This window comes from Perissodus microlepis, chromosome 8, assembly GCF_051167445.1.
Source record: "Perissodus microlepis isolate ML-2025 ecotype Zambia chromosome 8, ASM5116744v1, whole genome shotgun sequence".
NCBI lineage: Eukaryota > Metazoa > Chordata > Actinopteri > Cichliformes > Cichlidae > Perissodus > Perissodus microlepis.
In genome coordinates, this window is record NC_140468.1 from 18,693,233 (window position 1) to 18,714,990 (window position 21,758).

At 40.2% G+C, this 21,758-nt stretch overlaps 2 protein-coding genes across 3 annotated transcripts; both read right to left on the minus strand.

Annotated features, from left to right (window-relative positions):
- Nucleotides 1–61: 61 nt before the first annotated feature.
- LOC146381838 (circularly permutated Ras protein 1-like) lies at nt 62–9,398 on the minus strand. The gene is made up of 20 exons (XM_084937979.1): nt 9,309–9,398; nt 8,255–8,464; nt 7,331–7,558; nt 7,115–7,237; nt 6,956–7,027; nt 6,744–6,817; nt 6,374–6,559; nt 6,240–6,281; nt 5,993–6,082; nt 5,407–5,558; nt 5,223–5,304; nt 4,710–4,840; nt 4,153–4,237; nt 3,955–4,061; nt 3,738–3,850; nt 2,711–2,828; nt 2,082–2,222; nt 376–460; nt 266–292; nt 62–169 (listed from the first exon to the last, which is right to left on the minus strand). The coding sequence occupies exons 1-20, from the start codon at nt 9,391–9,393 to the stop codon at nt 98–100; spliced, it is 2,223 nt and encodes a 740-aa protein (XP_084794105.1). The 5' UTR covers nt 9,394–9,398; the 3' UTR covers nt 62–97.
- Nucleotides 9,399–12,707: 3,309 nt separating this feature from the next.
- LOC146381839 (protein kinase C and casein kinase II substrate protein 3) lies at nt 12,708–21,416 on the minus strand. 2 transcript variants are annotated; one of them, XM_084937980.1, is made up of 10 exons: nt 21,155–21,416; nt 19,603–19,673; nt 19,321–19,477; nt 18,834–19,069; nt 16,607–16,762; nt 16,075–16,250; nt 15,864–15,984; nt 15,049–15,116; nt 14,163–14,242; nt 12,708–13,329 (listed from the first exon to the last, which is right to left on the minus strand). In XM_084937980.1, exons 2-10 carry the CDS (start codon nt 19,657–19,659, stop codon nt 13,217–13,219), a joined length of 1,164 nt encoding a protein of 387 aa, XP_084794106.1. In that variant the 5' UTR covers nt 19,660–19,673; nt 21,155–21,416; the 3' UTR covers nt 12,708–13,216. The 2 variants fall into 2 exon arrangements, with proteins under 2 accessions (XP_084794106.1, XP_084794107.1); XM_084937981.1 differs by lacking the exon at nt 21,155–21,416 and adding an exon at nt 20,822–21,131.
- Between the last annotated feature and the right edge of the window lie 342 nt (nt 21,417–21,758).

A 21,758-nucleotide genomic window follows, 5' to 3' on the forward strand; every position in this document is an offset into this window, starting at 1 on the left:
ATCAAAGTCTAAGTGCGGCATTTGGCCTCGACATTCAGACTCGAGTTGCTTTCCAACGAGGTAAAAGGGGAAGGAGGGCAGTTGGCTGGGCTTGTGTTTATTCTGAGATAGATTTCTTGTTTCTCTGCTTCATGGTGTAGAACAGCGCTGCAGCAGCGTCTGTGATAGACTGGCGGGAAGAGAAGAAAGGAGGATTTATAGAAAAAGGAATTTGGGCAGCATAGTAAGTATTCTAAATAAGAAGCAGAATAAGAGAATGAATTACCTGTGAGTCTGAGCTGACAGTGTTTTTCTGGGGAGGGGAAAGGAATTAAGTGTAAAAGAAGTCTAATGTGATGCATTGAATCTAATAATAAAAACACAGTAAAAGCTCACCTGTGTGAAGTTGGTGTAAATCGGCTCCATGGTTTTAACCCATTCGTTGTATGTTTGTTCTGCCTCTGCACTGTGGTTATGCTTTCTGAAAACAGCCAAACATTATGCATAAATCATTATCTATTAATCACAACACATTATCTTGATATTACCAGGATAAGGAATATAAAACATACAGTTCTGTGCAAAAGTCTTGACCCACTCTTCATTTCTTCATAGTGGTCTTGAGCAATAGGTTCTGGATTTCTTGATGCCTTTGGACATTGGCTGCTTTTCTTTCTTTCATTTATTTATTTATTTTTAGAAATGATCTGACACAGGACCTGAGAGATGCATCTGACCCTTCAGTTGATGCATCTGCTGTTCACTGAAGCCTCATCAGAAATGGCCTCGGTGGAAAGGTGGCTGTGAAGAAGCCATTCTTAAGGAAGAGAAACAGGAGAAAAAGGCTGATGTGTGCCAAATTACACAAGAACTGCACTGAACAGGTTTTATGGGGCGATGAGCCCATAAATGTTACATTTTTAGGTTGAATTCTCAAAATATATGGATGCGGTCAGGCGAGAGGAACAGCAGTGATTGTCTAACGCCATCTGTAAAACACGATGGCGGCTCTGTCAAAGTTTGGGTTGCATTTCAGGCAGCGGTGTTGGAGATTTTGTCAAAATTGCTGGAAATATGAATGCAAAATATACCAGCCAGATTTTGTTTCACCATGCATTACCATCTGGAAAGCATCTGATTGGCAGTGGCTTTATTTTTCAGTATGACAAGGATCCCAAACACAGAGTGGAACACCATCAGTCATGAATTGGCCTCCCCAGAGCCCCAACATGAACATTATTGAACCAGTGTGGGCTCAGCTTAACAGAAAACAGAACAAAAGACAGCCAACATCCAAAGAAGAACTTTGAGTGTTCTTCAAGAACCCTGGAGAACTATTCCTGAGGACTGCTTAAAGAAATGACAAGAAAGCTCAACTACGAGACTTCAGGCTGTGTTTAAGAATAAAGGTTTCCACACCAAATATCGACCTTTGTTGTGCAAACTTTAACAATAACCTGCAACGCACACAGTGAGCGTTTTGAAGTGATTTAAGCAGATGGAGCCTCAATTTCTGTTTAACGTCTCCCATTACATTGTCCCCACTGTGTCAGTGTGTGTGATAGACCATAAGGCCCATTTGTAGTACACATGCATACAACTAAGTGAGAAAGTGATATTACTATTACTAATGTGATATGATTAAATATGTGATTAATACATGAGAAAAGAAATCTGCCGCCACACCTTCAACCTTGTTAAAATTGTACAAACTGTTTTTGCTTGATAAACTATATTTCCATCAAATAAAGCATTTTTGGTGACTCAAGACTTTTGCACAGCACTGTAAATAAAGTCAACATGGGAACTTTTAATACAATTTAAAAAAAAGAAGTGAAAAACCAAGCTGCAGGGTAACCTTTGAATCAGAAAGTCTGGGATAATAATGGTCTTAAAAGCACAGGAAGCGCCTGAGCTGCTTCTTCTCAACGCAGTCATATTTCTCATCTAAAACCACATAATGCCAAATGTGCTTAAACTCATTTTTTCACCTTCTTATTTTCATACTTGTGTGTCATTATGTCTGTCGATTCAGCCTTATTAAATGTCAGAATTCAGCATAAAATGATGGCCTTCAGTCAGAGGTCCCTGCTGCTACTCACATCGCTCTCTCAATAAGCTGCTTCTGCATGTCTCCTTCCCTCCTGGCGCAGAGCAAGCGACCTCTGACAGCCAGAGCGGCGCTGGCTTGTGACGAGTTGAGCTGAATGATGGCCAGACACAGTGAGGACAGCACCGCCGAGCTGGGGAGGGGGCACAACGTGTTCACAAGAGTGCTTCTCAACATTTACTGCATCAGCATTGCCATTATGTTAATGTGGAAAAACACACAGGCCCCGCTCTGGATCTGCTCAGACGATGAATTGCATGACCTTCACTGAGCGTGTGAAGACTGGGCTGAGCACTTCATTTACTGTGTAACTAAATGTTAGAATGGATGAGGCATTATTTCTGCACGAAAGCTCTGGTATCTCAGCAACAGTCAGTCTCCTTGGATTATCGAAACCTGCTTTGCCTAAAGGTTCACTGAAATTGCCATAAAATAATACATCCAATCACTTGTTGTCCTGAGGGGCAGAACGCCTCGCTGATTAAAGATGTCAGAAGATAATGGCTTGTTTAAGCCATCCATAGACATGCAAATATCTCTGTGTAGTAAAGCTGCAAGTGGAGGAGAATTCAAAACTAAAAAGTAAATAAAGCATTGTGATTAAAGATTTGGCATTATCACCCGTCATCAGTAACTTCCCGGTCTGCAGTTATCAGTCTGAGCATGGTCCGCCCATTCCTCTGCCTGTACTTGATCTGCAGCTGGATGGATACACGGCTATTAGGAGATGGTGGCGGCACTAAAAAAAAAAAAAGAAAGAAAAAAAGGAGTGATTCGACAGTTTAAAAACAAAACAAAACGAGCTGCATGAATGTTTTAACTCAAGAGGTATGAGTAAAATCTGCAATTACCCCTGCGTGTGAATCTGCGCCACACTGTTTCCTGCGTGTCATTCCCCTGACTCTCTCTCCCTGCCCTCCCGGCTGAGACTATCTGTGGTGGGTAAATGAGTTAAATGTTGCTCTGGCCTGCATGATCAGTCCCTGGTCAGTTTGGATCAAATGAACCATTTTTCGCCCATCTGATGCACATATCTCAGAATTCAGGCTAAATCCCTCAAGGCAAGTGTTCAGTGATCCCAAGTTGAATTTGGCCTGTAAGTGAATCTGTTTATGTTGAATAAATTCAGATGGTAATTTACCAACACTAGATGGAAGAGCCTTTTACCGATGTGTTTTGCCACAGGGATTTCGTCTCTATAAAATACAGCTGGACACACTAAAGAAAATGCACAGCCATGGTGGGATCAGAGTAGAAGTCAGGGAACCATGACTTAATTTACTGATTTTTTTTTTTCTCTGCTGTATTTTCCCCCCTGTTTCTTAGTTGTTATTGTCTTGTTTTTCCAAGTCCCAGTTAGCAGTGTAACATGTCTGGGTCCACTTTGTTATGTTTGCTTTGTTAGTTTATTTTCAGATGCTGTGACTCTGGCTGCGTCTCACTTTGCAGTGTTGCAATGATCTCAAACTGAAATTTCTGTTTTTCATGGTTGGCAACAACAGAAATCACCACATGTCGCACTTTCCTCAAAGACCTGGCAATATGCTGCAGCTGCGATATTGTTGAGAAATTCAGCACAACTGCAGCTGAAACTGAGAAAATAAACGAGCCAGTGGCATCAGTCTATAAGAGTGTTTATTTTCCTCACCTTCTGAGACCTTTTCATTTGCTCTAAACTGGAAGGTGATGTCTGTATCTGGGTCCACATTCCCCACCTCTCTGGTCCCTTTGTGTCCCGCCTCCTTCTCTCCCTTCATGCACCTTTACCCAAGGAGAACATGACTCAGTGCTTAGGGTCATTTAAATCTCTAGAGGACCAATTCAGTGAGCTCATTTTAAGTAATTATGTGCAGTGCAGCTCTCACATTGATTTTGGCAGCAGTATAATTACAGTACAGTGTGTGGCGATGGTCCGGTTTTGAATGATCTGCTCAAACTCTGGATGCAGCCTGCTGGGACTGGCTATTACCACCTAGACTCAAGGGGAAAGCACAGATTGACACCAGGAGATTGTGCATGATTTGATGAGTGATATGCTTCGCCATGGTTACAGCGCTCCTTACCTTTCCTCTAGTACGATCAGCAAGTTTCCCCAGCTCATCCAGTCTACAGTCTGTTCCCTCTATGGACAGCACAGACACTGTGACGCTAAAAAAAAAGAAGAAATCTGAGGATCATCACAGTGCATCGAGACCTTTCATTGGGTAATATGAGTACTAGTGCTTTTAATAGAGACTTAAACACATAACTAACTGCCTCAACAAGTTCATTCACTGTCTCTTTTTACGTTAGCGTAGAGCAGCAGTGTCAAACATAGGGCTCGCGGAGCCAGAACAGGCCCACCAAAGACTCCACTCTGGCCCACTGGATGAAGGGGGACATAGATTTTGTACTTTTCACTGTATTCAAGTTTTACAGCAGTATGTGATAAACTGTTAAATGACAGAAAATTTCCTGTTTTTACATGATCTATTATTTAAATTCATGTTTTTTCAGTGGGTCCAGAGTAAAGATATTTTCTGTAATTTTACACATTTATCATGTCTGGCCCACTCAAGTTCAAACTTAAGTGAATTAGACATGCCTGACGTGGAAAATTTAGTTAGAGGTATGTGCTCACCCGTTATCAGCAGCAAACTCTCCCAGCTCCTGGTAGAAGATGGTGGATGAGACGGGAGTAAGAGCATCGGTGTCTTCCACTTCTAGATTTCCTAACTCTGTGTTGGCTTTCCCGTCTGTACAGATAATCACCTTCAAGATCAACAGGGAAAGCGAATCGGGAATGCACTGTTTAGAAAGCTGAACTGTAATTGATTACCACAAGGAAGTCTTAAAACATTTTCATGTAGTAAATATTTATATAGCCCAGCTAACTATATGGTTCAATCCGCTTTTGGTAGGTAAAAAAAAGCAGTTTGAGTCTAGCTGGAGAGATTTGTTGCATATTTTCCACCTTGCTCTCACTCTTTGTTTCCTGCCTGCCTTTATCCTGCTCACTTACCCGTAAAATTACAAAATCCTAAAGAAGCTCCATCAAGGCCCAAATTCTCACCAGTGTTGTGACATAAGATTCAAGCAGGTAAGCAGGACATGTAAACTGGATAAAAAAATTTGACTTGTTGGCCAAACTTACCTTTGAGCCTGGTTGTCTGGAGGCAATTGCAATTGCAAGCAGAGCAGCTGGACCCAGAGCGGTGGCTCCACTTGCAGACAGTCTTTAAAATAAATCAGCAATTGGAAGATCAATACATATAATGCAATAATCTAATTAAAACAAAACATCTAATTTAAAAAAAAAAAAGATTTTTTTTCCATACCCCACAACTTGTCTTTCTAAATACTCCTTTGTCTGTGAAAGTGGAGGTGGACTAGGAAAACTGGCCGCAATCTCTTTCAAATAGAGGCTTTCAATCAACTGAGCCCCACTCAGACAACGTGATTTGAAATTCTCATATCCGTGCATTGTCACCTGAAGATGCAAACACCGAAAGATGAAAAAAAGTGATAAATAAGTTTATACCAGATAATAAAGAAAACAGTGAGGAGAATCAAATAAAATCCACCGTAAACAACAGCATTTAATGATTTTAGACGAGGCAAATTTCAGTGAAGCACCTGTTTTGCACAATGAAGTGAAAACTTATAATAATTTTACAGCTTCCACCTCACCTCACTCCTCCTATCAGAGAGAAGAACAAGGTACAGAAGGTTACCTGCCTAGTGACAGAGACCATTAGCCTCGTCACAGCAGGTAGTCTGCAGTAAATAGTATTATGATCATAGTTTGCAACAACAGCTAGCCTAGTTTGTGCTTGTTCTTCTTCCTCCTAACACAAAATGTAAGGTCAGCATGACTCTGCTCAGGAGCAGGCAGTGGAGATGCAAACAGCGTCACGTATGTACCTCATGGTTGAAGGAGATGAGCCCCACTCTTGTGCCAGGTTGTTGTTCGTTTAATCTCTCAACGCACAGTGACACAGCTTCCTGGACAAACTGGTTAGAATACAACAATCTTTGATTTGTAGCATCTCTACACATAATTGTCAAAAAAATATCACACAAAAATTCTCAGCCACAGATTTCAACTGGCAAATAGCCCGAGTCCCTCAAGGTAACTTCAAAATAAGGAGAAAAAAAAAAGACAACTCACCTGGAGACGGGATTTATTCACAGTATGCTCTCCCTCTGACACCTAAAAACAGTAGAGACGCCACAGGTTGTATTCATGAACACCTGCTGTCACAAACAGCCTCGTGATGCCAAGTGTCTGTAGTGTTGTTGTACCTCGGAGGTGATTTTCATTGAGCCTGATACATCAATGCAGAAGAGCAGCAGAGGATCCGTATCGCACAAAGGCTTTTCATTAGGATTGAGTAAAAAGAGTTCGTCCTGGTAACCATTTAGAGGACTCAGCAGTAAACTGGGCGCGTTGGAAAAACTGGAGGATTTACAGAAATAACACTCATCAACCTGAAATGCAGCAAAAGGAGAGAACACAAACTCAGGATCATTTAAACCAGTCAAGTTGTCCATGTTTCCTTATGATGTGATCAACAATGTGCACGCTTCTTTCAGGTTATCCATTTCTGAGATCAGCGCCTCTGAAATGTGAATTAATAGTTATCGGTTTTCAGGTTTAATACGATGCAATTACCGTATTGTCATAGCAAGTGTCCACCACGGAGCCACATTGGGAGCAGAGGCTGTGTACTCCCTGTATGGGGTCAACTGGAAAAGAACAAAAAGGTCATTGCCACCGTGAAGTATGAACTGAAATCAAACTAGATTTTTTCAAAAACAGAATCACAGCCAATCAGATTTATTTTTATTGGTATGATGTTAATGTGGTGATAAAGGTTTACTTACCTTTTTCCTCTGAGAGTAATTTTCCTAAACTTACAAGAACAACGTTAGGATTTCCTGGCAGATCTGCTGATTCTGGGTTTGGAATAACATAAGCATTAAAAATATGCATCTCATACTACATCAGTTTTGTGATGGCTCAGCAGGGACTGCTGTAATCACCTTTAGCACTAGGGGATAGAGGAGTGTTCGGAGAGGTTGAAGGAAGTGAGTGGGACGAAGGTAACGGCATTATGTACTCGGGGACTAAATTCATGAATTCAGGTCTTGGAGGGATGACTCGGGCTAAGATGAGAGGAGAAGAAAGGAGGATGATCTGGATGAGGATGTCCAATCAAATTAAACTGTGTTAATAAGACAAAGAATGTTGCCTTTTACCTTGTGATGACACAATGCCAGAATCAGCCGGCAGGTTCACTTCGCCACCAGTGCCTTCTGGTACACTGTTACAGTAGTTCGGGTCCTGGGGTTGTGCATTTAAATCCGGCTCAGTTTTTGGGACATCATAGGCAAGTTCTTGGTTGATGATACTTGATTGAGGGCAAATGAGCGGCTGGTCGTAAGAACATGGCTCTGATCTGGTTTTCAGGGGAGGTGGAAGAAGAGCTGGTAAAAACAAGCAGAAACAGAGTGTTGATCATAAATCTACTAAACGGCAGATTGTGCTAATGAGGCACAGTAAGAACCCAAACCTAAGACTCAAAGGCTGACATTAATGAGCAAAAGATGAAGGTTTATTACAACAAAGCCCAAACCAAGGAAACAGAAATTCAACTTGGGACCATAACAACACGAGAAACACACAGGAAAGCGAACACAGACAAAAACACGCTAGCTGGAAGGAGACATGCTTATTTATACACAAGGAGGGTAATCAGGGGAATGGGAAACAGGAGGGTGATGGCATACAGCTGGACATAATCAGGGAACAGAGAGGAAGTAAAACTAAACACAAGACACAAAGGATGAAAAAAACTACAAAATAAAACAGGAAATGTAGAAAGTTCCCACCTTACAAGGAGTTTGAACCCAGGAGCTTCTTGCTGTGAGATCAAGTAATAACCACTGCACCACAGTGCAACCCTGTTGTGTGTGTATATGTGTGTGTGTTTGTTTTTTTAAACAACCACAACGGCAATGACCACAAAAAGAACTCTTAAAAATGGCTGCATTAGTCTAAGTAACTGATAAAATAGCATCCAACCTTTATGTGTGGTTTCTGTGTGGTTGGATGCTAAATGTAGTGTGAGCAGTTTAAAATAATACATTCAAATGACAATATCAGTGCTACATTCACTGTACCTGTCTTTTTAGGTGGTGTTGGCTGCTCAGGTTTTACACTGTTCAAAGAAGCTGCTGCCAGTATAGTATTTTCATAGAAAACAGAGTTCTCCAGGACTTTCTTCTCATCCTTGCTATTTTCTGACTCTGTCTCAAGGTGCTTTCTTGGTGGGACAGGCGGCGGCGGAGGAGGAGACTGAGGACGAAGCCGAGGATTAGGAGGAAGAAGAGCTAATAAAAAAAACAAACAATCAAAATACAAATTAATAGAATAGAATAAAAAGAAAAATCTGTGCAGTGTTGACCTTTGTGCTGTGACTCAGGTGGCTTTTACTGAGTAAACTATGTAAAAGTAAGCTCTACTCTAAGACACACAGGACAGGATGTGTGCAAATTTACATATTCTGTTTTTATTTATATGAAAGAAACTATATCATGATGTTTTTTTGTTTTGTTTTGCTTTGCTTTTGTTTCATTTGTTTGTTTGTTTAATTTAAGACTAAAAGAAATTTAAATGAATTAGAGGTAAAATTTGAGGGGGTAGGGCCAAATACGTGTATACTTCTGCCTACTCCTTTTCAAACAAAAGAATGGAATGATATTATGTAATGATGGTGAATGTACATGTTTGAAATAAAAATAAAATGAACTGATATGAAAGTTGTTATTTTGTGCTTATATGTTCTTTAATCTGTTTTCATAGTTTTATACTAGCTAACAACTTCAAACATTTCCTTTGGCAGAGACGGTAGAGTAAACAGGTTACAAATGTAGCAGAAAGTATCAGCTTTGTGTCTATTAGAAGGATTTTATCAAGCTGGTACATCAGTGTCTATTTAAACCTGCAACTGCAGAATCTGATGTTTCCTGTTCTTGTTACACATAGCTGAAATGCTTTCTTTTGTCAAAGTTGACCAACTGTAAAGTGTCTGTGTCTATTTAGCAGCCAGTGAGGCAGAAGCAAAAAACAAGTTGACACAGGAATGTGACATCTGAATTTTAAAAAATTAGTATGACTTCCATAACTTAAATTTTCCTTGTGGTAATGCATGCCAGTGTTTGACTGAGATCATACCTGAGCGTTTAGTGATGTTTGGATAGCGTCTCTCCTTCTGACTCAATGATGGTGGCACATAAACAAACCCACAAGCAAATTCCATCGTGACTCTACCTGCCAGTGACAGAAACGACGCGATTAAACAAGACAATGAGTGACATTTAAATCAGGACGCAATCCCACCCAAAGTATTTAAATAACTGTTAGCACAGATGTCCCTGAGTTGCAACTACTGTAAAAAAAAAAAAAAAAAAAAAAAAAAAAAAGTAAAACAAAATTAGGTGACATGAACGGATTCTTTAAACACAAGTAAGTAAAAGTACTTACAACATAGAAAGTTCTTTGAATGCAATCCGTACAGTACAGCGAAAAATATACTTTCAACTCCGTCTGGTCTCAGAAATTTTCAGTTGCTGTTCTGCGTCGTGTCTTTCATTGAGTTATGTCTCAGACATCTCATCCAACAGGTTTCTTTCCTCAAGAGACTTCACTCGTAGTTTGCTGTGAGGGTGTTTACCCAACTGTGCTTAAAAAATATCCCGAGTGTTGGCAAAATGGATGAATGTGCTGGGAAACAGGAACATTTGTGTCTTTTTTAAACCTCCAGTTTTAAACTTATTTTCTACTTCACCTACTGGTTATTCCAACCATAACAATCCATCCATCCATCCATCCATCCATTTATCTAATTCATGGTCACAGAGGGATGGCTGGAGCCTATTCCAGCTGTCATAGGTGGAGAAGTGGGGTACAACATTTACGCTGTCATCCAAAATGTTGGCACAAAATTCAACTATGAATTTTTTAGTTTTTTGTGAGTTTTTTCTTTTCTTTTTTTCCTACTTCAGAATATCACAATCCTCTCTGGACAAACACCCATTTTCAGTTCAGTCCTTGTACCTGATCACTTTTAGAGGAGGGGTTTTGTTTGTTAAGCCAGCTAACACTGACCTATGAATCTTTCAAACATAAAAAAGGTGGCCAACTACATAACTAAAACATAACAAACATACATAACAAAAAAAAATTACAGAAAAAGAAATTTACAAAACAATTGTAAATTGTATCTTTAGGCACTTTGTTACTAGCAGCCTGTTGTAAAACAGACGATTTGTTTCCAAAATCATGGCCAATTGCCAAACCATTTGGCTACTGGCCAGAAACCTGGAATATATCAGCATGTTGTGCAGTGTGCTCTAAAAAAACAAAACAAAACTAGTGGCAGATCTACTAAAAAACCTACAGCAGAGGAACAGTATCTTTTTCTGTCATCATGTGCTAAGAAACGGGAAAAAATCCAGCAAAGATCTGACACAAGATCCGACAGAGGCATCTGAGTCTTCAGTTGATCCATCTACTGTTCACTGAAGCCTCATCAGAAATGGTCTCAATGGAAAGAAGCCATTCTTATGGAAGGAAACTGTGAGAAAAGGCTCAAATGTACCAAATTACGGAAGAACTGCACTTAAATCAATGGCAACTCATCTCATGAAGTGACAATCCAATATTTACATTTTTGGTTTAAACTGTCAGATTGTACAAAGGCGGTCAGGCGAGAGGTACAGCAGTGAGTGTCTGTAAAACACGGTAGAGGCTCAGAATTGACAGAATTACGAACACAGAAAAGTACTGTCAGATTTTGATTCACCATGCAATACCATCTGGTAAGTGATTGGCAACAGCTTCATTTTCCAGCTTGACAATGACAAAAGCATTCACTAGATCTGATGATATGAGATAAGAAATGATATGATAACTATGTTTGTATAGCACTTTTTTTTACAGTGACAAACAGTTACAAAGTGCTTCACAGTTTGAATAAAACCACACAGACACACGGTCAATCAAATGGTTAACTAAAAAGTGATTCAGCTGACCTTAAGTACATAAATCTGTTCCAGAGTTTATGTACTAGAACCCCAAAAGCATAATCACCTCTGGTTTTAAAATAATGGTGTCAGATTATAATCAGATTATCTGACAGGCTGACTGTCATGGTCCCAACTGGCCAGGAGGGTTTTTCTTTTTCTTTTTTTTGTCTTTCTCAGTGTGTTTCTATAAACTCAGTTGGAGGGACGGACTTGATTTTCTGTCTGACCCACTCTTTGGATGGTGCTGGGATTCCCGGGGTTCACACCTTCAGTCAATTCACATAATCAGGCATTGCATTATTTAAGGACTGGCTGGTTATTGGTAATTTGATCAACTTTTTTGCCCTTTCATTATTTCTTTTTGTAGTTTTATAACTGAAGCTGGATTATTCAAAAAGACGTCTCTGGTCCTAATTCATCACGCTTACCTGTTTCTCTCTGACTGGTATTCTTGGTTTGGAAAAGGTTTCCCCTAAAATGTTCTCCATCTCCTCCTGGATTCTTCTGGCTGTAAACCTTCACATGTAGTCACCAATCTGTGAAAGTAAGATTTAAATTCTATTCCACCCAAATTAAAGTTGCAGTTGAACTCCTGTCTCGTTCCCATTGAGCTACACTTACTGGAGTTAATTATTTCTATTCCCACATCACCAGTAAATAAAATCTGTAAACCACTGCCAGCAAAGAGTCCTGCATTTGAGTCTGCATTCTTCTTAATTATGATATGACTGCTAATAGGTCTCAGAAGCTCTGCTATATATGTACGAGCCTGTAAAAACACACAATGGAAGACTATCTAGTTATGGATCGGCCCCCCCAGTGTCGTTTTGTCAAACTGTTGAAATCATGAATGCAGAAAAGTATAGTCAGATTTTATTTCACCATGCAATACCATCTGGCAATGATCCCAAACCCACTGCCAGTGCAATAAAAAACACTACCTGTGCACTCAAAGTACTTTACACAACATGCCTCATTCACCCAAGCACTTTTTTCTATACTTTTTCCTACTTAAGTGCTTTCTATCCAAAATTCATGCTCCAATGGATGCATCAGAGAGCAACTCGGGTTTAGGATATTTGGCATGCAGAGTAGTCAGCGATTGAACCACCAGCCTTCACGATTAGTAGATGACCTGTCCTACCTAGCTACAGCCACCCAGGTGAAAGCATATCTGGGTAGAAAACAGACAGCAGAATCTCCCTAGAACTAAGCCCTCAACAATATCGAAGCAGTGTGGGATCATCTTGACAGAGAATGGAACAAAAGGAAAAAACATCCAAAGGAGAGATTTGAATGTTCTTCAAGAAGCCTGGAGAAATCTTCCAGAAGACTACTTAACACGAAGGTTTTCCTGAGAGTTTAGGCAGTGTTGAAGAATAAAGGTAGTCACATCAAGTATTGATTTTTTTCAAGATAATTAGAGGTATAGGCTTGGTTTTTACCATATATACTGTATTTCCTGTATTTCAAAATCTGCACAGACATTATTCTGCTCAGTCAAATAGGAACCACAAGCAACAAAAAGTAGGCGGCAACAAAATAGAACAGAGGAAGAGATTACTTTTATTTTGATAATTCCTCCTGCAATCAAGCAATTTTCTGCGCTTAATATTGAAATAGGCATTAACATTGCATGCACACATCATTGTAAACTTGCACTTGTGTAAACCCCAACAATCACTATCAGCTTCATCTGTATTACAGTGATCTAATGACTGAGGCACGATGGCAGTAAATAAATATCTTCTCTTATTTTCTTGTGTTTTCTCTTAACATGCAAACACACTCACACATATGCACAATCAGCAGAAACAGTACATTCTATTCTCTCATAAGTTAATTCATATTGAAGATGTACTTTAATCAAGTGGGTTTCGATATTAAGGCCTTAAAACATTAAAAAAATGTCTGGGAACAGATACTATATGACACAAGCTCAACATCAGTGTGACAACATCTTAGACGATAAATAAGTGGTATTTATGAAGAATTTAAAAACCAAGTCTTTGTAAGAAAAAGGTTCAGGGCATAATATGTTGAACAGTGTTAATATCACTCTGCAACTTCAACATAATTAGCTGGGTAGAACCCCTCTTTCCCGCCGCTCAGTGCTCCTCTGCACCAGCCTTGATCGTCCTCTTCCTCGACCTTCAGGAATACCTCACCTGGCATCAAACAGAACAAAACTCAGTTCAGTTATGGACATACAACACGGTGAAATTAATGTTAATTAAGGCAAAAAATTCAACTGATGTTGTAAAGACATATTTCAAAAGGAGACTGGAGTCATATATATAAAAGAATATTAGAGTTTGGACATCTTGCTGTTACACGGCACTAAAATAAACAAGTGTGGAAGTGTGCAGGGAATAAAAACACACATCTGTTTAGGTTTCATGTTGGCTTAACTGACAGTAACAGTTGTTTTTTGCTCCATGTGTCATCCTGCGGTTCAGATATGGGTTTCCAGGCAACCTTGCAAATGCTGTCTTGTGTTTTTCTGTTTTTCTAAGATTTCGGCACCCTAGGGCAGTGGGTCCTAACCTTTTTCTGGTAAGCCACATGCACACAGTCTACTAATTTCATGATCCACATTGCATGCTTTTTTGGTGTATCATTCAAGTGATAATAAAAAAAGATCCAAGTTGAATTTAGTGAAATAATGATCAGCATAAAAGCATTAACAAGCTCTTGTTTGTTTACATTTTTATGCACAAATCATATTCATTCAGCTTAATTTTACTCCATACTTTTCCCGTGGCCATTTACAAGTTATTAAAATGAAACTACAGCAGCATAAACCATAAAATATCACATTAGTAATTCCATGCAGCACACTTGTGTTTACCAGCCCGTCTATCATCATTTTAGAAGGACTGATTACAATTCTGTCCTCCTACGCATATTTATGTTGATGTGGCAGTTGTAATTTGGCATAAACATCTTGCCTTTACACCGAGAATAAAATGGCGTTGTTGCGTCACACTGTATGTGTCACCTGCTTTAAAGGACAGCTCATCACCCTCCTCTCCCACGTAGTCGTACAAAGCTCGCACCTTCACACCCCCAATCATCACACTAGGAGGAGAGGAAAAGTAAAAATGACGAATATGAATCAGGCGGAAAAATGTATTGTCCACCTCTGGATCATTATTATTCATTCAGACGTGAAAAAGAAAGTTTTCACAGGACTGCATAGCGTGAATAACTAACTATACCCTATGATTCAGCAACTTGTAGAATTACCTTCAGCAGCAATAACTCAAAGTAATCATTTTCTGTGTGACTCACATTATTGCAGAGGAATTTTGACTTAATCTTTTTTGCAACCTCGCTTCATCTCATTGAGGTTTGAGAGTATTTATTTATATCCAGCTCCTGTAAAGATCTGCCACAACGTTTCAGTCAGACTTTGACTGGACCATCGCAACACCTTTGATTCTTTTCCTTTTCCGCCATTGTTGTAGATTCACTGCTGTGCGTAGGATCGTTGTCCTGTTGCTTGATCCAGCTATCAGACAGATGTCCTCACATTTTACTCTAGAATACTTTGGTATTCTAGTTCATGGTCAACTCAATGTCTGCAAACTGTTCAGGTCCTTTGGCTGAAAACAAACCCAAAAAAGCACACCTCCACCAGCAGTGACTTTCAAAAAAGCCATACTTTTTCCAATTGTTCAGTCATAAACTTTAACATTTAACACGTTAAGTCCTGTAGCTTTTTGATTTTTGCAGGTGATAAGCTTGCTGATGATAAATTGAGCAAATGCATTTGGTTACTTGATGGTTTTTGGCTGCTAATTATGTTCTTAATTCCTATGGATGGTGTACGTAGTTTTTTACAGAACTGTATAAGAGCACACACACCACTTGGGGTAACTTACGGTCGGCTTTCCTTTCCTTTTTGGTCTCTCTTCTTTCGCTTGAGCTTTTTTACTGGTGGGACCCATTCCTGATGTAACATGAAAAAGAAGATATAGGTTAACATGTAGCTCCCTGACAAAAACTGTAAAAAAGAGCTGCAAAAACACAATTCATGGCTCTGAATTCAAAACACCTTGCATATTAAAATTCCCAAATTTACAGTAGAAATTAACATGTTTACCACCTAGTATACAAATTGTTTTTATCAGCTAATTTCCCCTTTAATTATAATTGCTGAGATGATGTTTTTAAAAGAAGGCTTAAAGTTGTGCATTATTACCGGTGAAGGTTGGTGATAACTAGGCAACTAACTGTCTGCTAGGCTTCATCTCACTGAACTGGACTGCTCTGCTATTCTCGTGGGGTTTTCACTTTAATTTAATTATCTGACAAATAGTATTGCTCTGCCATCTACAACAGGTTTGCCCTCAAGTTCTGGTGAGTAAAAGTTATTTTATTTGTATTTTAGCGCTAACATACCGTGTCTGTGATTCAGCTAAGCTAGGTAGCATTAGCTGATAGCTTAGCACTCTTGCTATTAAACTAAATATAAGACCTTTCTAATATAAAAAACTGCAACAGCCAAAACGTTTCATAAGTGGATATTTATTGTGGATACATTGGGTTTTTAGGTCTATAAGAAAAACACTGAAGGTTATGAATTTTGTTTATATGTATATGTATACAAAATATCTACATAAACACAATAGATTCAATTAGTATATAGTGTTTATATCGCACATAGAATAATACAGCTGTTTACATGTCTGTGTACCTCAATCTTTGGCCAGTCGGTGGGCATGCCTGGACCGTGATTGTTCTTCCACCATTTGACATCATCTTGCTCATCAATGGCCATTAAAGTTTGGTGGAGCTCACTGTAAACTGCCTTGACGCTGGCACAAAGATGAAAAGACAGTCAACGCTACCACTTATGCTAATAAGTAATTTGTACACATAAGCATTCAAGCACTCAAGTTGCTCACCTCTCATTGTTGGTGACATCCAAGTGTCTATGGATGGACAGGAAGACTTGCTTGAGAAAGCTGATCCTCTTCCTCTCCTCTTCCTGCGACTGTTCAAAAATGGCTTCCATCTCCTCCATATATCGAGGTGTGTAGGTCGACACGTCCTCCAGGATTTTCTCATATTTATCTCTAGCCTGCAGGCAGAAACAGCTGCATGATGCAAAGTTGAGTATCCTCCCCAGGAAGAACCTCCGCTGTGTGGCTTTAACAGAGAATCTAATACGTATAAATCATCTGATGCTCTCTGCTGTTCCCATGCTGTGCTCCATAAACACTGAGCCGAGTAACAATAACACATCTCCATAGAAGGAAATTGCTTGGAACAAAAACTGAAGGCTGGGGCTTGTGTTTAGAATTTTTCAACTGAGTAAATATCAGCAGATATGAGTCGTGAATAAGAAATGGTGAAATTAGAAGTCCTATCAATGCATCCCTAATTAAACATGCATGACTGAGTGAAATGTTGCAGTGATTAAACATCTCTCCTCACCATTTCCTTCTCCTCCGTGGCCTTCTCTCTGGCCTCAGTCATCTTCTGCTTTTTCTCTTGGCTCATCTCAGAGTTTTCGTTTGCTTGCTTTTCTTTCTCCAGAGCTGCTTGCTCCCTCTGACAGACCTTGTGGTATGCAACTCGAACCTTCTCCAGCTGTTGAATATACATTTGCATGTAAATATTATTTATTTGATGTAAAACAGATTTAGTAAATAGCAGTTTTTAGCCAGATTCTTTCTTCTTCATTTTTTGCTGAGAGTTAGATTAAAAAGGTTAAGGCCACTTACATCTATCATTTAAGTACAAAGCTTTTGCCAGGATTAGTTTATCTTTGTACTGGAACTAAACTGAGCTTAACTACTGTTGATCTGCTAAAAAGTAAATAATAAGGTCAATCCACTATAGCTAGTTAGTTGCATTACATCATTTTTATATACAGGAAAGTCAGATAAGTCAATACTCAGATTTCACCAGGAAATAGTCTGTGTCCAAAAGGTTTCGGAGACTCTTTGTTGTTGTATACCTGCCTGCCTTATATGACAGAGCTGCTTTGAAATTTGAATTCTCTGCTGTGAAATTCAAGGGTCAGAATTTGAATAACATAAAACATCAATAAAATAAAAGCATGGATCCATCTCTTATCAACCGTTCAACCTGCAGGTGGTGTAACGATGAAGGGGGATATTTTCTCATCTCTTTTTGTGCCTCTCGTGCCATTTGAGCGATGTTCAAACACCGCAGCATACCTGAATATACTGTTAGTGACTATGTTCATCTCTTTATAACCACAACATTGCCATCTGGTTTCATGAACATAAGAATGTGTTCACTGTACTCAGATGGCCTCCACAGTCACCCAATTTCAATCCAATAGAGCATCTTTGTGATGTGATTGAATGGGCATCATGTATGTGTAGCCCAAAAATCTGCAGCCACTGTGTGATGCTATCGTGTCAATGTGGACCAAAATCTCTGAGGACTGTGAGTCAGCGAGTACATATTAGCATTCTACTACAACAAAGCTACAGCTACAGATTTGTTGATGAGCTGATGATAAGATTGATCTATTTCATGCCTTTTTCAGTTATAATTTCTTCAACACTTGAATGCTTAGCTAGTATCATCAGAAAGCTGTAAAAATCAGTTTTTTGCAAGGGGGGTACAGGACAACAGGGCAGTTGAGTGATGACAGAGACAAAGGGCTCAGGGCGAATTCAAACCCAGGACTCTGTAATTTACTTGCAGCATACCATCTCAGCCTGAGACGCTAACCTAGCACACAGTTGTTATTTAGACTGGTCAGAACGACATCATAGATATCCTGATATCACGTCATGTAACTAGTCAAAGTGGTATATTGCTACTTATAATGTTAATTTCAATCAAACTTACTAAATAAATATTAAAATGATTTGTTAGTGTTTATTCAAATGGTTATTAACATAATAACCAATCATAGCAGAGCAACCGATCTACGACCAGCCCTCTCATTTCTTTAAATAAAACATGCAGCTAGTCAGCAGCTTTGGTCTAACATCTGATATGGAGCTCCTCATAAAACCACATCATCAACAAATGTGGTATAATGTGTTCCGTTTATTTCTTATCAAGGGGGGAGGGCCATGGAGCCTAGCCTCGCTATTACTGGGTAGCCTGGATGGGTTTCCAGTCCATCACATGGAGCTGAGAGCTAGCCAACCATTTATACTTAAATGTATGGTTACAGCCAATTTAGGATCACCAATAAACCTGTCTTTGGACTTTTGGAGGAACCCAAAGTACCTGCAGAGGACCCATGCAAGCACAGCGAGAACATAAAAGATGCAGCCGGCTGGCAGATTTGGACCTAGAACCTCTTGCTGTAATATTTTCCCAGCAAACATTGTCCCCTTGGGGCCTGTGTGGGACAAGTGTGGGTTTGCTGGACAGGGCGTACACTGGCATGTTTGCTGGGTTACTACCTTGAAAATGAAGCTAAATCTCTTTTTTTCTATTTTTCTGCTAAGTGAAGCTAACAGGCTGCTAGGAAAAAGAAACATTTCAGGTCTTCTTGGGCAGTCTTCATCTGCGTGTGTCTGATATATCTTATGTTTATTTCTTAGATATATCTTTCATTTGCTGATTAAGAAAATGACATTGCCAAAAGCTAAGAGGACATTCAGCCTGTTTGGTATTGCTAGACCATCATTATAAGTTCACAGTGGTGGATGTATGTGTGCTGCACCTTCATAAGCTTCTTGGACCAGGGTTTCTGCGCACGTGAAAAACTCGTATTGGTGTCGTAGCTCTCCCTGAACCCGCAGAAGATTTTCTTTGGAAAGGTCTCCTTTTGCCAGGTCTTCACCCGGACTCCCTCCTCTGAAGTTAGCGACTGCGAAATGGAAGAATGGAGCGCGGACAAACGCTCAGCGGAGGTGAAGAAACACTGCCATGCTCTCATGAGGGAGCCATAAAGTGGCCCTGAGGAAGCAGGAAAAAAATAGAGGGGATGAGGAATGAAACAACACAGGGTGCAGTGATGAGTCATGGTACTAATAAAGAAATAATGACCTTAATTTTTACACTGAAATTTCAGGCAAGCACAGATGTGCTCATAAAATAAAAATCAGTACTAATTTTGACTTTGTGAGAACAGCGATGGTGAGAAAAGGCCTGGGAGTGTCTGTTTTTAAGCCAACATGTCTTCCCATGACATAGCTTCTTATACTTACGAGAATCCACTATGGACTTCCACTTGCTGCTCCACTGGCTGAGCTGCTGGGCGTACTGTTTTTCTACCTTTGCTCTCTCCATGAAGCAGGCCACTATGTCGTTGCATGCCTGGAAGGACCGTTCAGTTCGATGCACTGTGCGTACATAATTCCCCGGCTGGTAGGAAAGCAGGAAAGATGTTGATGATATGTGAGAATAACAATTTTTGCGAGTAGGCACATCTACTCTTTTAGATTAACAATGCTGGTTGTCTAAGATTTGACCATAAATATAATCCTCACCATCCAGAAACTCTGTTTCCTGGCATCCTCGGGAGGCTCTTTGGGAAGGCTTGCCATTATTGGGAGCACGTCTGTCTCATAAAGCAAAAGATTTGTTATAGAAGATAGTTGCTAGACTGGTTTGGATACATAGCAGGCAGAGAAAGAGAGTTTTTATTGGCAGGCAGAAGACATTGATTATCATTGCAACAGGTTGGACGTCTGCACTGTGTGATGTGTACAGTTTCCTAGTAAAGAAAACCGCTCCCCCTGTGTGGAAAGTGCATCTGACAGAAACAAAAACTGGCAAAGCTTTGTGGTTGTGTGTTTGCTTATGTCATTGTCATGACAACTTGTACAGTTTTGTGTAATTTATACTGTACAATGCCCAGATAACCCCTACTTGGAGTCTTCCTGCAGTATTAAGGGGAGTGCCGTTCCAGTGGCAGACTGGAATTCACAGGGGTGGGGATCTGCCAGCAGGAATAGAACAGCTGCTCTAACATTCTTCCTGTTGCCTTCCCAAAATAAACAGCGCGGAAAGGTCATCTTTCCCATTTGCTGTGACTAATACAGGCCCTGTTAGTACCAACAGTCTCCCACTCTGACTCTTGTTGCCATTCAGTTCAGAGATCATGTCTGCAAGAGTGCAGGGGCAGATTTCTGATCTGGCAACAAAAAGTGTGATTTTAATGAAATAAAGTGTCCACATAGCAGCCATATTTGCACCGCATGTTATGTATGACCCATTGGGCAGACAGAAGAAGAGAAACTGAACAGAAGAAGGCAGATGTATCCACAAATTTGTTACAATCTGGCTTCTGTCTGTCTGGGTAGCGCGTTGACACATGGCTGGCTGAGTAATATGAAAGTGACTAACCACACCTCATCACAAGACTCAGCATGACTGAGAGTCAGACTCATAGCTTCTTTTCTATAGATAGCTGGTATTCGTACTTGTATTATCTTGTTTAGACTTAATTTTTCTCACTTTCTATGAGCTCCTACAAGGTTAAAAAAAAGTCCCCCCAGGCGCAACCTAGACTTGCTTCATCTTGACTCTACTGTTCATGCAGAGGAAAGGAAGAGAAGCAACAAGCGAACAAATGTGAACAATTTTTAAATAGTTTGTCAGACATATGCATTCAAGTATTTTAACTCTTAAAAACTCCATTCGCAAGCCAAGAAAGCATTAAAAGTGGCAGCAGAGCACTCATGCCAGGGAGCAACCAGCACTTACATTTCTCTCTGAATCACCAGTGATTACTCAAGTGACCACTTGTTACTGTAGTTCAAGGGCTGCTGAGGATTTCTCTCCATGACTATCTCCCCCTCTCCCAGTGTGCCTCTCCTCCTCTAACACATGCTCCTCTCCCTCTCTCACTGACCCAATTTTCCCTTGGCATTTAAAGTTACACATACACGTTGTTGATCGCAAAGTGGGTGTGAAACACAGAGACAGTTCAAGCCAGTAGGAAGAGAAAAAAAAGTTAAACAAATCAGAACATTTGCATGGTAGCTGATTCTATGCTAAACAGCTTCAGGGCAAACAAATGAGGAGGACGAAACTTACCTTTCTCGCTCTCCTACCCGTCAGCTGTGCTTCTAGTTTGCAGTCATGCTACGACAAACTATTCTTCCTCTTTCTCTTCTGATCCTTTACTTTAACCCCATCCTTTTTCAGCTTTTTTAGCTCTTCTCCCCCTCTGTGACTATCCCCGTCTCACTTTCTTTCCACTCTGTTATTAGAAAAACAGCTGGAAGAAACTCCCCTCCTTCTTTCTGCCCTGCCTGGCCCTCCCTCTGTCTCTCTCAATATGGTGCTAATGAGATGCTGAACCTTCATTTTGACTGTTCACTGGTCACAGAATCATGTCAGTGTGGCACACAGTCATGTGAGCCTATTAGTGAGAGTGTGACAGCAGGAGGGGGGCTCGGCAGAGGGGGGCTCCCGTGAACTGCCACATTAGCCCTATGCTCCACCGTGACCTGCCCTTCTCTCTGGTCGGGCCTAGAAAGAGAGTACAGCATGCAGCATGTTCACCTACTCACTGTTTATTCTGCCCTGCACTCTTTTGGATGCGAGCCAGGAGTGAAAGGAGAGCACCAGTGTCATCCGGACTTACACTCTATTTACTGCTGTCTCTAGCTGGTCTCATTGAGGCTTGCTGGAAACA

What these genes read in the sequence shown, in the direction of transcription:
- LOC146381838 (XM_084937979.1), bottom strand. Translation starts at nt 9,393, where the DNA reads ATGGAATTTGCTTGTGGGTTTGTTTATGTGCCACCATCATTGAGTCAG. An exon ending in TGGCATTGTGTCATCACAAG is followed by an intron (nt 7,238 to 7,330) that starts GTAAAAGGCAAC and finishes CTCTCATCTTAG; the next exon opens with CCCGAGTCATCCCTCCAAGA. An exon ending in TTAGAAAGACAAGTTGTGGG is followed by an intron (nt 5,305 to 5,406) that starts GTATGGAAAAAA and finishes TTTATTTTAAAG; the next exon opens with ACTGTCTGCAAGTGGAGCCA.
- LOC146381839 (XM_084937980.1), bottom strand. Translation starts at nt 19,659, where the DNA reads ATGGCAAGCCTTCCCAAAGAGCCTCCCGAGGATGCCAGGAAACAGAGT. An exon ending in GAAGTCCATAGTGGATTCTC is followed by an intron (nt 19,070 to 19,320) that starts GTAAGTATAAGA and finishes CTGCTTCCTCAG; the next exon opens with GGCCACTTTATGGCTCCCTC. An exon ending in GGTCCAAGAAGCTTATGAAG is followed by an intron (nt 16,763 to 18,833) that starts GTGCAGCACACA and finishes TATATTCAACAG; the next exon opens with CTGGAGAAGGTTCGAGTTGC.